The sequence below is a fragment of the Camellia sinensis genome, chromosome 4 (assembly GCF_055761805.1).
Source record: "Camellia sinensis isolate YWXY chromosome 4, ASM5576180v1, whole genome shotgun sequence".
Taxonomy (NCBI): Eukaryota; Viridiplantae; Streptophyta; class Magnoliopsida; order Ericales; family Theaceae; genus Camellia; species Camellia sinensis.
This window is the reverse complement of record NC_138964.1, coordinates 138,445,229-138,458,029: the sequence shown is the minus strand read 5'-3', so window position 1 is coordinate 138,458,029 and position 12,801 is coordinate 138,445,229. Positions and strand designations below refer to the sequence as shown.

General features: G+C 36.5%; 2 protein-coding genes across 2 annotated transcripts; both read right to left on the bottom strand.

Moving 5' to 3' along the window:
• Positions 1-1,287: 1,287 nt before the first annotated feature.
• On the bottom strand, positions 1,288-2,121 carry LOC114266590 (uncharacterized). Its single transcript, XM_028207517.2, has one exon. The coding sequence runs from the start codon at positions 2,119-2,121 to the stop codon at positions 1,288-1,290; it is 834 nt and encodes a 277-aa protein (XP_028063318.2).
• Positions 2,122-2,586: 465 nt separating this feature from the next.
• LOC114266591 (uncharacterized) lies at positions 2,587-12,169 on the bottom strand. The gene is made up of 3 exons (XM_082923660.1): positions 12,013-12,169; positions 6,352-6,474; positions 2,587-3,758 (listed from the first exon to the last, which is right to left on the bottom strand). Exons 1-3 carry the CDS (start codon positions 12,167-12,169, stop codon positions 2,587-2,589), a joined length of 1,452 nt encoding a protein of 483 aa, XP_082779786.1.
• Positions 12,170-12,801: the final 632 nt, after the last annotated feature.

Here is a 12,801-nt window from a genome sequence, read left to right as displayed (position 1 = left end):
ACTCTGTGAGTAACAACTGTGTAAAGATATGTTCAAAAATAATTATCTTCTGAACAATTGAACTGTACTGCTTTCTGAACTGATACTGTTAATAGAATGAATGTATGTCCTCTATTCTGAACTGTATTGTGGCATCCTTAGCAACTACTATTACTGACTGTTATTGTTACAGAGATCTCTGTCGGTTCCCTTGTTGGAACCACTACTGTTTACTGATTGATGGCTATCATTTACTGTTCGGTCTTTTAAGACCTACTGTTTACTGTACTGTTATGCTAACGGATGTACCACATATGACTGAATGACTGATATACTGAATTAACGAACTGTTTTCATTACTGTAAGGACATTCATTCTTAACCTTTTTACGCATTACGTTATTCACTGGGCTTTAGCTCACTGCTCATATATATATGTGGGTGTACAAGCACCAGACCGTGGTTAGAAGTGTCGGGGTAAGCTCTAGTTTTGTCAAGCCAGCCACTGTGCCTCACTGCGAGGTTCCGAGCCTGTCAAGTGGTGTTTTAGTTCCTTCTTCTGTCTCTGTAACCATTTTGTTTATTATACTGTACTGTTTAATAGGGATTAGGTCCCTGAACTGAATGATTGTATATATGTACATACTGTTCTGTACTGTTCGTGTATATGTGTATGGAAAGTCTTTTTGACATACTGACTGTCACAGCTCATTGGACATTGTTTATTTACTGTTTTAGCTTCCGCCAGCCCCTGTACTCTGTATTACTGTTCTTCTGTTAAGCAGGCCTTCGGTAATCTCGGATTACTGGCCGGTTACGGTACTAAACCCATAGGGGCGGGTTTGGGTCGTGACATTTAGAGTATGCCAAACACTGCCTTACTCATTTATTTATTTATTTTTTAGTTTTTAGATGCATCTGTTTAATTCTTCTCATTTCTTTCTCTGTAATTTAATTTAAGCCTCCTTTATTCTTTCTAACTTCTCGCTGTTTTCCACTCTGCTTGTAGCCACCCAACTTTCGTCCCACATCTTGTGTGAGTCCTCAGGATAGGCAGTTGACAGATATAGGCAGGGACGGATCTAGGAGTATGACTTTGGGGGGGGGGGCAAAGTACGTTTAACCTCTAACCAATAAAATTTGAAATTCAATACCAATTTCTACTAGTATGAAAAAAATCATTTACGATAAAATATTGAACTATATGTTCCTTGTCAACATAGTTGAGTACCAAAAGATGATCATACAATTGAGAATATTTTTTTGCCCATATTCACTTACAAAAAGTAGTAACTATTTCTACATGCATTTATTTACTAAAATTAGGCATCTTCAATTGAGCTCGACGCTCTTTCATAATATCAAAAGCATCGATGATAGAGTCTACATCAAACCCTCGAGAAATGTCCTTTTCAATGTACGTAATCAAGTAACTAGCCAGAAAACCATCTTCCATCCTATTGCGCAATTTAGACTTAACGAGTTTCATAGCTGAAAATGCACGTTCCGATGTAGCAGTTGAAACAGGTAATGTCAACACAAGACGGATCAATCTATCAATAAGAAGATAACTTGTCGACTTTTTTGTTTTTGCCAACATTTGACACAACTCAGAAATGGTTGACAGCTTCTGAAACTCGGGAAGTATGGAAATATCAAGCTTATAGTTTTCCAACTGATACTTCAAATGTAATTTTTCTTGCTCGGAGAAATCCATGGGATAAAATTTATTTGCAAGTTTGCAAATATCCTCAATGTTGAATGATCTATAACCATCCCTAGGATCCAAAGCTGAGCTTAGAATAAGCAATTCCATTACATCTTCCTTAAACCTATTGTTTAATTCTTGTAACTGGGAATCAACTGTAACCATAAAAATATCAACTCGAAAATGATGTTCCATGGTGAGCTGATCTCTTTCAGAACGAGACCGACCTCGGCCTCCTTTATAAGGACAACTCATATCAGGAATCTGTATACCATGATCATTAGAAAATAATTTAATTTTCTCCAACAATAGAACCCATCCATCTTCTCCAAATTTTTGAATAAGTATCTTCGTTGTAGACACCAAATGCATTGCATTTAATATATCTTGAGATTTACTTTGCAAAGCTTGGCAAAGATCATCAGTAATCTCCATGATATCCCTAATAAGATGTAAGATGAAGACAAACTCAAAAGATGTAATGGAATCATAAACTCTATCTGCCTCAGCTCGTTAATTCGATTTGATTCCATCATTAATTATGTTTCTTAGGACTGCACAAGTAGCACTGAACATGTTTATCAAAATACAAATGGAACCTAAATGAGAACCCCATCGAGTATCTCCAGCCCGTTTCAATGTTCCAATCTGATTTTTTCCTTTACCAGTCTCGAATTAATCATCAATGGCAAGCTTTTCAGTAATATCTGTAACCTGAGCAGCTCTTAATTGATCATGTCTTTTGCAAGATGAGCCAACTATAGTAATTGCTTGAGTCAAGTAAGAGAAAAATTGATTGATAGATATAACCTGTTTAGATGCTCCTACTAAAGCCAATTGGAGCCGATGAGCAAAGCAATGAACATAATATGCGAATGGACACTCAGAACAAAATAGAGCCTACAACCCAGTCCATTCTCCAGACATGTTACTGGCACCATCATATCCTTGACCACGAATATTTTGCACACTAAGGTTATGACGAGAAAGGACAATACAAATTTCTTCTTTCAAAGTTGCCGACGTGGTATCTAACACATGAACTATGTCAAACAAACGCTCTTTTATAAAACCATATTTATCAACAAATCTTAAAACAATTGCCATTTGCTCTCTTTTCGATTCATCTTCAGATTCATCAACTAGAATGCAAAAATTCCCATCATTAATCTCCTCACGAATGAATCTTTGTATCTTATCAGAGAAAATACTAAGAATCTGCTTTTGAATCCCATGGGAATGATAGGAAGCATCTTGAGGAGCATTTTCCAAAACCACTGCTGCCACATTCTCATTATAAGAAACCAAGAGCTTTATCAACTCAATAACATTCCCTCGGTTGTTAGATTCGTGGCGTTCATCACGACTTCTGAAAGCGCAGGCTTGGAATGTTAACCATTTAATCACATCTATCGAGGTCTTCAATCGCAAACGATTTCTAGCAATTTGTATGGAAGTTTGTTTTTCAATAATTGTCTCAATATGTTGCCCTTGATTTGTTAAATCACAACAACATTTGATAGCAACTCTATGCAATGAGTTAGGATCCTTGCCCATATGCGATAACAAAGGACAATTCTTCCCTTCATTGACTTTCTTCCAAGAAGAAAATCCCTCGATTGTAAAAGCACTAGATCTAGGGCGTCCAGTTGGCTTAGTAAAAAGAAAACATGGAAGGCTAAACGCACGATTTTTTGTTGGAGAGTATTCCAACCAATCCAGAAATAACTTGTACCAAGAATCTAAAAAACGACGCCCATTCTTATCAGTTTCAAAAGGTTGATTGTTCGGAGCCTTGGGTTGATATGGCCCGGATTTGATATAAGCACGTCTGATCTCATCACGTTCAGATACCGGGTAATCCCATATTTGTTGACGCAACCCCGGATCCCTCACCAAAGAAGATGTATCAACATCTTTAGATTCGACTCTTGGAAGTTTAGAAGGACGTTGTTCTAGAGGAGTTGAAGTTTCAACATTATTGGTGGAACTTTGAACGATATTTTCAGAACCTCTTTTCTTAAAAAAGAAATCATTTTTTTTGTTCGCCATGATTAACTTAACAATTGTACCTGAATCACAAACTAGCAGACAATTGGACCACCCATATTCAAACTTCAATCAACAGACATAAATATGAAAACAATCACCTCAAATAAGCCCATTAATTCTTAGACAAAAATAATAATTGTATTTGAATAAAAAACTAACAGACAATTGGGGCACCCCTGTTCAAATTTACAAAATACCCTACTGAAGAAAAAAAGAAAACATATTGCATAAATCCCAATTAATCTCAGACATAAATTATTGAAACTTCAACCAAAAAAGACAGAAATATGAGTATAATATAAGCTCAATCCATCACTATCTCACAATTAAGCCAACTTTTGCAAATTTATTTAATACCCTTCCCTCTAAGCATCCAAAATCAACAAATTAAAGCAAACCCATATATGATATAACTTTAATCCCAAAAAAGCCACAAAGATCAACGATGAGAATATTAAAGTTGAGAGCATATTTATTTGATTACCTTCTTGAGGAGTCAAGACAAGGGGCTAGGCGTTGCACAGTTGCACTCCGTAACCGTATCGCTCGTCTCTCTTTATGCTGCCTCTCCAGTTGTTTTGTTTACTTTATTTTAATCTTAGTGCTTCTTTAAATCTTCCCCAACAAGTCTTAGCTTATATATATATATATATTTAAAAGTTTCATATTTTACACTTCGACCCACTAAAGTGTCTAAAATTTTGCTTTTATTTTAACCTAATTTAAAAAATACATGTACATGAAATTTAAAATAGATTATTATATATGTTAAATAATTCAAAAAAACAAAATTTCCAAATAGTTTAAAAAATTGGGGGGGCTACTCTATATAATTTTGAAATTATCTAAAAAAAATTTGGGGGTGCGAGCTCTTATAATTTTAAATTATTTTAAAATTTCTAGTATAATATATGATATTTTTCAAATTTTTGGGGGTGCGGCCGCCCCCCTCCCCCGCTAGATCCATCCTTAGATATAGGGGTTCCCAGAGAGGGTATGAACGAACACATAGTATGTGAAAACATGATAAGTTATCCAAGAATTTTGAATTTTGAATTACTTTACAGAACCACAATGAGTCGATTATTTCAAAAAAGTGTTTTTAAAGGCTCAAGGCGCACTAAGGTGCTGAAAGTCTCTTGAGGCCTAGGCGCAAGGCGAAACGCGAGCTTTATTGAAGTAAGGCGCACAGTCTTAGTAAAAATAGATAAATTAACATAGATTAATTATTCATAGTATTAAGACAATTTTTTTAAAAAAAATAAAAAGTAATCAAGACAAATTATAGAATAATTATGCACGAACTTTAATTTGCTCATCAATTCCTTCTCTTCACTTTGCAAACACTTTAATTATGTAGCAACTTTGTTTAAACTGTACAAATAACACAATATTATTAAACGCAATTAGTTGATTTTTTTTCATATTAATTTTTTATTTTCATATATTTGAAGCTGGAAACAAATTTCACATTAGTTTTATGACAATAAAATTGTGTATAGCTTTTAAAATTATTTTCAATAGTTATTTATGTAGTTGTTTTATTTGAATTGAATGTAATTACTTTTAATTGTTTTTTGAATTAAATTTTGATATTTAAAAATTTGAATTTATAACATAAATGAAAAGAATTAATAAAATAAGTGAAGCGAGAGAATAAGAGAGATAAGAGAGACAAGAAAAAGGGTTAGAAAAATGGAAAACAATTTCAGTGTAATGTAATATGTGATTAATTAATTATTTGCAATTTTTTTCCCCTAACAGAGAGAGGAAAAAAACAGACCAACAGTGTAATATAATTTGTAATTTCAATGTAAAATAATTACGAATAATTTGTATTTTACCAACAGTGTAAAATAATTTGTAATTTCAGTGTAAAATAATTACAAATAATTTGTATTTTACCAACAGTGTAAAATAATTTGTAATTTCAGTGTAAAATAATTTTTAATTTCAGTGTAATATAAGTCTTATTTGTATTTTTATTTTAATTTTTTTCAACAGAGACTGAACTAAATTTAATAAGAAGAAAAAATAGAAGAATAAGAAGAAGAGAGAGAGAGAGAGAGAGAGAGAGAGAGAGAGAGAGAGAGAGAGAGAGAGAGAGTCAAAGTCGAGGTCGAAGAAGCAAACCAAAAAAAAAAAAAAACAGAGCAAGTCGAAGAAAAAACAAGCAGCGAAGAAGAAGAAGAAGAAGAAGAAGAAGGAAAAAAAAAAGGCAATAGATTTCTTCTTCGCTGACCAGCGAAGAAGAAAAAATAGAAGAGAAGAAGAAGAAGAAGAACTGACTTGATGAGCTGAAGTTGACGTCGAGAGAGGAGAGGAGCCCAGTCGAAGTTGAAGTCGAGAGAGGGGCTCAGTCGAAGTTGAAGTCGACAGATTTCTTCTTCGATAGATTAGGGCTTTGAGTGAGTCGTATATTGATTTGGATTGGGTTGTGTTGTGTTACATGAGTTGTAATTCTTTGTGGTTGGAGCCTCTCACACACAGATCACAACCGTTAGATTAGATTCAAGAAGAAAAAAATAAAGCCCCTTCAGGCTCGCACCTTACGCCTCGCTGCGCCTGGTCAAAGTCATGTCCAAGGTGCGTGACTCTTCAAACGCGCCTCACCTGGGTCCCCTTCAGACACAATGGGTGCGCTGCGCTGCACCTTGCGCCTAGGCGTGCTTTTCACAACACTGTTCCGAAGTAACTCTTCAGTCAGTTCTGGATCTACAATATTAGCTCCTATACCTGATACAGTCATAAACAAAGAAGATCATGAATTTCAAGATTTAAAAATAGATTTAAGTTGGAATATCCAAAAGTCCCTATTAAAGAAATCTATAAAACCAGTGTTTTAAAGTTATCTTTTAATATTGATTTACATGTCAAAACTGTTGAACAAGTTTATGCATTAACAAAAACCCAAGAAACCTATCACTTATTGACTAAAGAATCAATTGAAAAATATTTATCTACCAGTTATAATTTTATTCATATAGGCTTAATTCAAGTAGTAGAAAAACCATTAACTACTCAAGGACTTAATTCTTCCGTTTTATTATGTTTAAGAGATGCTCGATTTATTAATTACCATGCTAGTCTAATGAGAATGATGGAATCTGGTCTTCATAAAGGACCTGCCCATTTTAATTGTTTTCCTGATTTCACACTAAGTTTATGTGATCCTTACATATTAAAAGCTTTAACATTAAATATACAAATCTCTGGAAAATTTACTAAAATACTTGGTGGTGCTCATTCTATTGCTTTAATATATCTAATTTATTATAAATGCATCAAAACTAATCTTAATGTTCATGCTTTAGTTAAAAGCCTGAAAGATAAAACTTTCCTTATTCAAAGTAGTACTAATGAGTCCAATATTGATGTCCTTACCACAATTTGTTGGAATGACATAACCCTTCCCGATACTTGGGTTACAGTCAATAAAAATTATTCACACCCACACCAATCTAATACTAATGATGTCCAACAAATCCAACAACATGATGATATCACCCTAGTTTTAGTCAATTTTCTAGACATAGTACATCTAGTATCCCTATTGATGACGATGAAATCTTTAGTTCTCCTTTATTTACTCGAAAAGATTGAAAACTTCTTATTGGCCAACTCTCACACACTACTGATAGTAAGTCAAAAGGAATAGATGATTCCTCTTCATCTCAAATTAGTAAACCAGTTTATTCAACACACACACATTTTCTTGAAGACAACACTTGTAGACACCCCATTTTTGACGGCCCTTACAACTTGGATGTCATTGCATTCATACCCAATGATTAGTGTATTTGCTTGTCAAGTGCTCAGAATCCTCAGCGGAACGCCATAGCTTTGAGCCCTTCAAACCCTACACCCTTGTTGCCTCATTCTTGGACCAAACCTTGGATCTTCAAGCCTGCAACCCCTGGTGGCCTGCTGGCCACCTCTTTGGGCTATTGGCTATCACTCTTGGTTACCGGCCACCAATGATGGCCTGCCGGCCACCAGTGTTTTTTGCAAATATTTTGTGACAGCTATGCCAGTTGTTTGAACAGATGCTTGTATCTGCTCCCATGTGTATGGTTGGATGTTCTTGAGGGAAATTCATGTTTTCTATATATAGGAGACCTCCCTCTCTTGTTTTAAGGTTAGAAAAATTCTGAAGTAAATTTTTTCCTCTCTCTCTACAATTCTCTCACTCTCTTGCAAATTTCTACACTCTTGCCTATATACCCTTAACCTTTGCCTATACACTCTTAACCAAACCTCTCCATATTTGAGATGAGGTATCTTTGAGCTTAGTTGGAGCTCTTGAGGGTGTGTTTTCTTGGTTTTATTGCTTGGAATTGATTTCCTCTTCAAGAGGTATAAAACTTTGCCCATTTACTTACTTTAACTACTCTTTTTTCTACAATTTTCCAACTGTTTTTGGGCTATAAAAACTCAGTATTTTTGGGCTGAAACTTGGGTTTTAAGGCCATTAAATGTTGAGGGGTGGTCCACCCTTCTTTGCACCTTATTTTGAAGGCCTTTATCCTTGTGTTTTCCATCTTTTTACTATCTTTTTTTGAGCTTTTAAACACTCATTTTTAGAGTTATTTCAGTGGCTAAAATCATGTTTTGAAGTCCAAATTTGGAGGGGTTAGCCTCCCCTCATTGTGTCTTGCTTACTGGCCTAGCTTGTGCTATGTTTTAGCTTATTAATCTAGCTTTTTTTCCATCTTAATTCCAGTATATTTTAGGACTATTTTTAGATTCTTTTAGCACTTTTTTTGGTTGATAGTTGCATTTGAGCTTTGTATTGCATGCTTATAGTATAATTGTCCTCATGAGTTTGGTGTTTTAAGCCTTAGAACCCATCTTATTTGAGTTGATTGCATTTATTTATGGCTTTCCATACTTGTGATCACTCTTAATCATCTTTACAGCCTCCCTCCTTTCTTGGCTTTTTTTTTTTGCTTTGAAAGTGGTTTCAAATTACTTGTTTGTTTAAGCATGGGATTGAGATGTCATGCTTAATGGTTTAATCCCTTTGGGGGTTCATTACCAACAGTGTGATGTCTCTTTCATGTCCAAAGAAACACTTGATTTGAGCCCTCTTTCTATTAGAGGACTTAAACTCACCTTTAGACTCAATGAATTAAAGGATGGTTGGTAATTTAAAATGAAGTAATTAAAATGATACTAAAATGATGCAAGATAAGAATTTGGTTTTGTGTTTAATCGGACGTTAATTGAACACATGGAAGCTTGAGGCATTTCATACTCATTCGTGATGAGATGATTCAACTTTCCAAGGTCACCATTTCCCTTGATCAATTCATAAAAGGGAGGAGGTTAGAGTCTTATTTTGTTGCATTTATTGAACTTGCACACTTTGGTTCATAAGCCATTATGCAATGAAATTGCTTGAGTTGATGGTTTGTAGACCAAGTTTTGCCTTTTCTTTGATCTGTTCATGATAAGGATGTTTGTTCTCTGTTGCAGTTAGATGAACTGTGCAACAGGGGCCGGTAGGCCACTTTTGCAAAATCCAACAGTGTGTTTTTGGGGCAGAACAGAGACATTCTGGAAGTGGTCAAAGGTGTAAGTGTTCTACTGTGTAACAGAAGCTTTCTGGAAGCAAAACAATGGCCTTTTCAGGTAGAAACCGAGCATGTGCATGAGTATTCCTCGTGTACCGAGCTTGTTTAAGCCTAAATACTTAGATGTTTATTGTAATTAAGTAGTTGTAGCTAGTTAATTTTGTAAAAGTGTTGTAATTATTTTAATTGGCTAGAATAGTTAATTAATTTGTTGTAATAATTAGTTAAGTGGTTTAGCTAATTATTCATTTCGGTTTGTAATAGTTAGCTTAATTAGCTTATCTTTAATTAGTTAGCTAGTTGGTTTATTCGGACCGTCCTTCGTGAGGGCGCAAACTTGTAATAATGTGTATGTCTTCCAACCCTACGTCTTTCATCTTTTTATTTACTAGCTTATGATGGTTAGTTTAGGGACATCATGTTTTGTTTAGCATACTTCATATTTGCATCCACTTTTATTGCATGCACTGAGGCTCAGTTCATTATTCTAACTACATTGTTAGTTTAATACTTCTTTGAATACATGCTTAGACCGCATGCTATTTAATTGATCCATATGCCATATTAGTAGCCGAGCCTATTAGTTGCATATCGCATGTGTTCCATTAGTCATATTGCATAGTTAGGATTCATACATTTTTCTAACTCATTTCTCTTTTGGCTTGGAGTACTAGGTGAGCCTTTACTCGCATTAGCATATCGCATATGTGTGATTGTTGCTATGTTTAGCATGCTTGCCATGAGGCTAATTGCTTAAGTGCTATAATTGCTTGAATGCCCGTGGATGAAGGCTAATTCCTTGAATTAGAATAATTTGAGTAATGTTCATATGCGATCACTTTTTCAAGTGGTACATATTCGAAATAATTTTCAAAACGTACATGAATCAAGTGTTCCAATTCTTGCAAATTAGTCAATACTTGTGTGTGTGCATCATATAGTAATGCTAGCCTAATAAATCGGAACAAGAGTATATAATGTAGATAAGATTCTCATTATGATTAGTAGAGGCCGATCTTTGATCAGGCGAGCGGGGGTGCTCAATTCATGACCTTCCCCTCTCGTACCTAAGTTCCTGAGCTGAGACAATCTTTGTGATGACGGACACATGGCCTTTGGCATGAGTCATGGGTTTCCTAGATTTTTTAAAAATATTTAGGTGGCGACTCTGTATCTGGCAAAGCAGTTCATTTTTGGCAATTTGATTCAAAATTGATTTTCCAAAAGAATTGCCGGATTGGGACTCTTTAGTGTTTATCTATTTCAAATTGCACTTGTGGAATTAGATTCAGAACCGCAAGAGTCCGATACTGTAAGGGCTTATTCGTCTTCCGAAAGGAGGCACGAAAAGTTGAGCTACAGTTTCTGGCAACTCTGCTGGGGATTTAGAGAACTTGACTTGAAATTCATGATGTAAAATTTTATCTACACTTATATGTTTCTTTGCATTGTATTTGTATTGGTGCGCTTAAGTCGCTGTGTTTGCCATCTATTATTCCTGGATGGTTTGCCGGAGGCTTGCCTGAAAAGCTTGTCAAAAGGCTGACCGGTCACGGGCTCTGGTATGATTGCAACACAACCCTTGGATCTGGACTACCGCTGTTCCACTTGATCCTCCTTTCACTTCTCAGTGTTATGTGTGAGAGATATATTAGGTAGTCTTGCTGAGGTACCCTTTTTAACCATTCGGCCTAGTTGCATATCGAAAAGCCTTAGTGACTATTCCAAACTAGGACATGATGCTTACCCGAAATGCAGGACTGCGTGAAACTGCTTTGTTTCAATAGTGGACCCTAGTTCCTAACGAAACTAGGACAGGGTAACCCTACCCCCTCATAGGGGTGCTTTGGCTCTCTTTAACTAGTATGTGCTTTACAGTGAAACTGTACAAGAATGTGCATATCAGTTGCAATGTTGGTATCTATTTTGGGCTAGAATGCAGCGAGGAATACATTCATTCAGCTGTGATCATATTTATTTTAGTGAAATTGGGCTGAGGTGCTGTCTGTTTTCTCTTTTACTAGGTAGTCCTGGAACCATAGCTTCAGAAGGCTCCAATATCCCCCGGGTACTCTGGACTTGTGCCGATAGACTTTGTCAGGTCGGAAATTTAGTTTAGAGACAACCAGTGTTTGCTTCACTTTCACCGTTGGCATGAAGAAGGAGGGCCATACAGGGTTCACCAGTTCCATTGTTCCGACATTCACTAGTTAGATTACCTTTGTTTAGCTCATCCCGAGCATCTACCCCTATCATGGCTCAGCCTCTGACAAATCTAGAGAAATTATTACTCCATCTACAGCAAACAGTTGACTCCCTCCAGCATGACGCGACCTGTCAAGCCGAGGTTACGACCCGTTAGGTCGAGGTTATAACTAGGCTACAACAACCGCAATCGCAACGGCCTCGGCATCACATGTACCCACCGTGGCTATCCCTATGCTTGGTACCACAACTAATGCTGCCACTGCTCAAGATCCACAAATCGAGGATGTTTCGATTTTCCCAGTCCAAGCAGAACCCATCCCAGCACAAACTTTTAGAGCCCCAGTGTATCAAACCAAGGCACCGTTCGAATTCAAGGTTGATCTAACCGCGATCAAAGTCAACAAGTTGGAAAAACTGTTCAAAAAGGCACAGGGGGTCAACTCTATTCCAGACATAGAGGATGGGCACACCGAATCGACAGTTACCTTACCGGAGCGGTTCAAGATGCCGCATATTGACTGCTTTGAAGGCTCTAGAGATCCAATGGTGCATTTGTATCTGTTTTCTGATATCCTATGACCAATGGGTTTGACCCGAGTATAGAAGTTGTCACTATTCAACTGAACCATGTCCGGAATAGCTGCCATTTGGTATGCTAAATTGAAGGACTCTGTGAAACAGAGTTGGCAGGAGTTGGCTAAATCCTTTGTTGCCCAATATTCTTACAACACACAGATTGAGTTCATAACTCGTGATCTTGAGGCAACGCGTCAGGAACTAAATGAGGGCTTTTCAGAGTTTGTTATTTGATGGAGGGCAAAGGTGGCTATGATGGCAAGCAGGCATCTGGAGAAAGAGAAAGTTCATATAATTGTTAGAAATCTGCACGAAAGGCTATTGCAGAAAATGATAGTCCTCCCATTATTCAACTTTAAGGACCTCTATGAAATTGGGGTTCAAATCGAGGATGCCATCAGGCAAGAGATCATTGTGGAGGGTAATGAACCTATCAGGAAGAATGTTATTTACAACTCCAATGCTATTACTAGTGGTAGCACAACTACGAAATGTTCAGAAGTAAACACTGCCACCATGCCTATCAAAAACCCTTTTCCTGATAATAGCCAAAGACCAACAACTTCAACTCGGCCCTAAGCCTGAACTTTCCACCCTCGTTTCATGAATCTCTCTTAAGCTTTGAAAATGCTGCGAGAAAAAGGGCGCCAAAAGCTCCTAGAACCCCGACCCCTTCCAAATCCTCTTCCACCAAGATATGACC

What these genes read in the sequence shown, in the direction of transcription:
- LOC114266590 (XM_028207517.2), bottom strand. Translation starts at nt 2,121, where the DNA reads ATGGAGATTACTGATGATCTTTGCCAAGCTTTGCAAAGTAAATCTCAA.
- LOC114266591 (XM_082923660.1), bottom strand. Translation starts at nt 12,169, where the DNA reads ATGGCAGCTATTCCGGACATGGTTCAGTTGAATAGTGACAACTTCTAT. An exon ending in CGGCATCTTGAACCGCTCCG is followed by an intron (nt 6,475 to 12,012) that starts GTAAGGTAACTG and finishes TGACTGTATCAG; the next exon opens with GTATAGGAGCTAATATTGTA. An exon ending in TGTGTCTGAAGGGGACCCAG is followed by an intron (nt 3,759 to 6,351) that starts GTGAGGCGCGTT and finishes TTTGTGATTCAG; the next exon opens with GTACAATTGTTAAGTTAATC.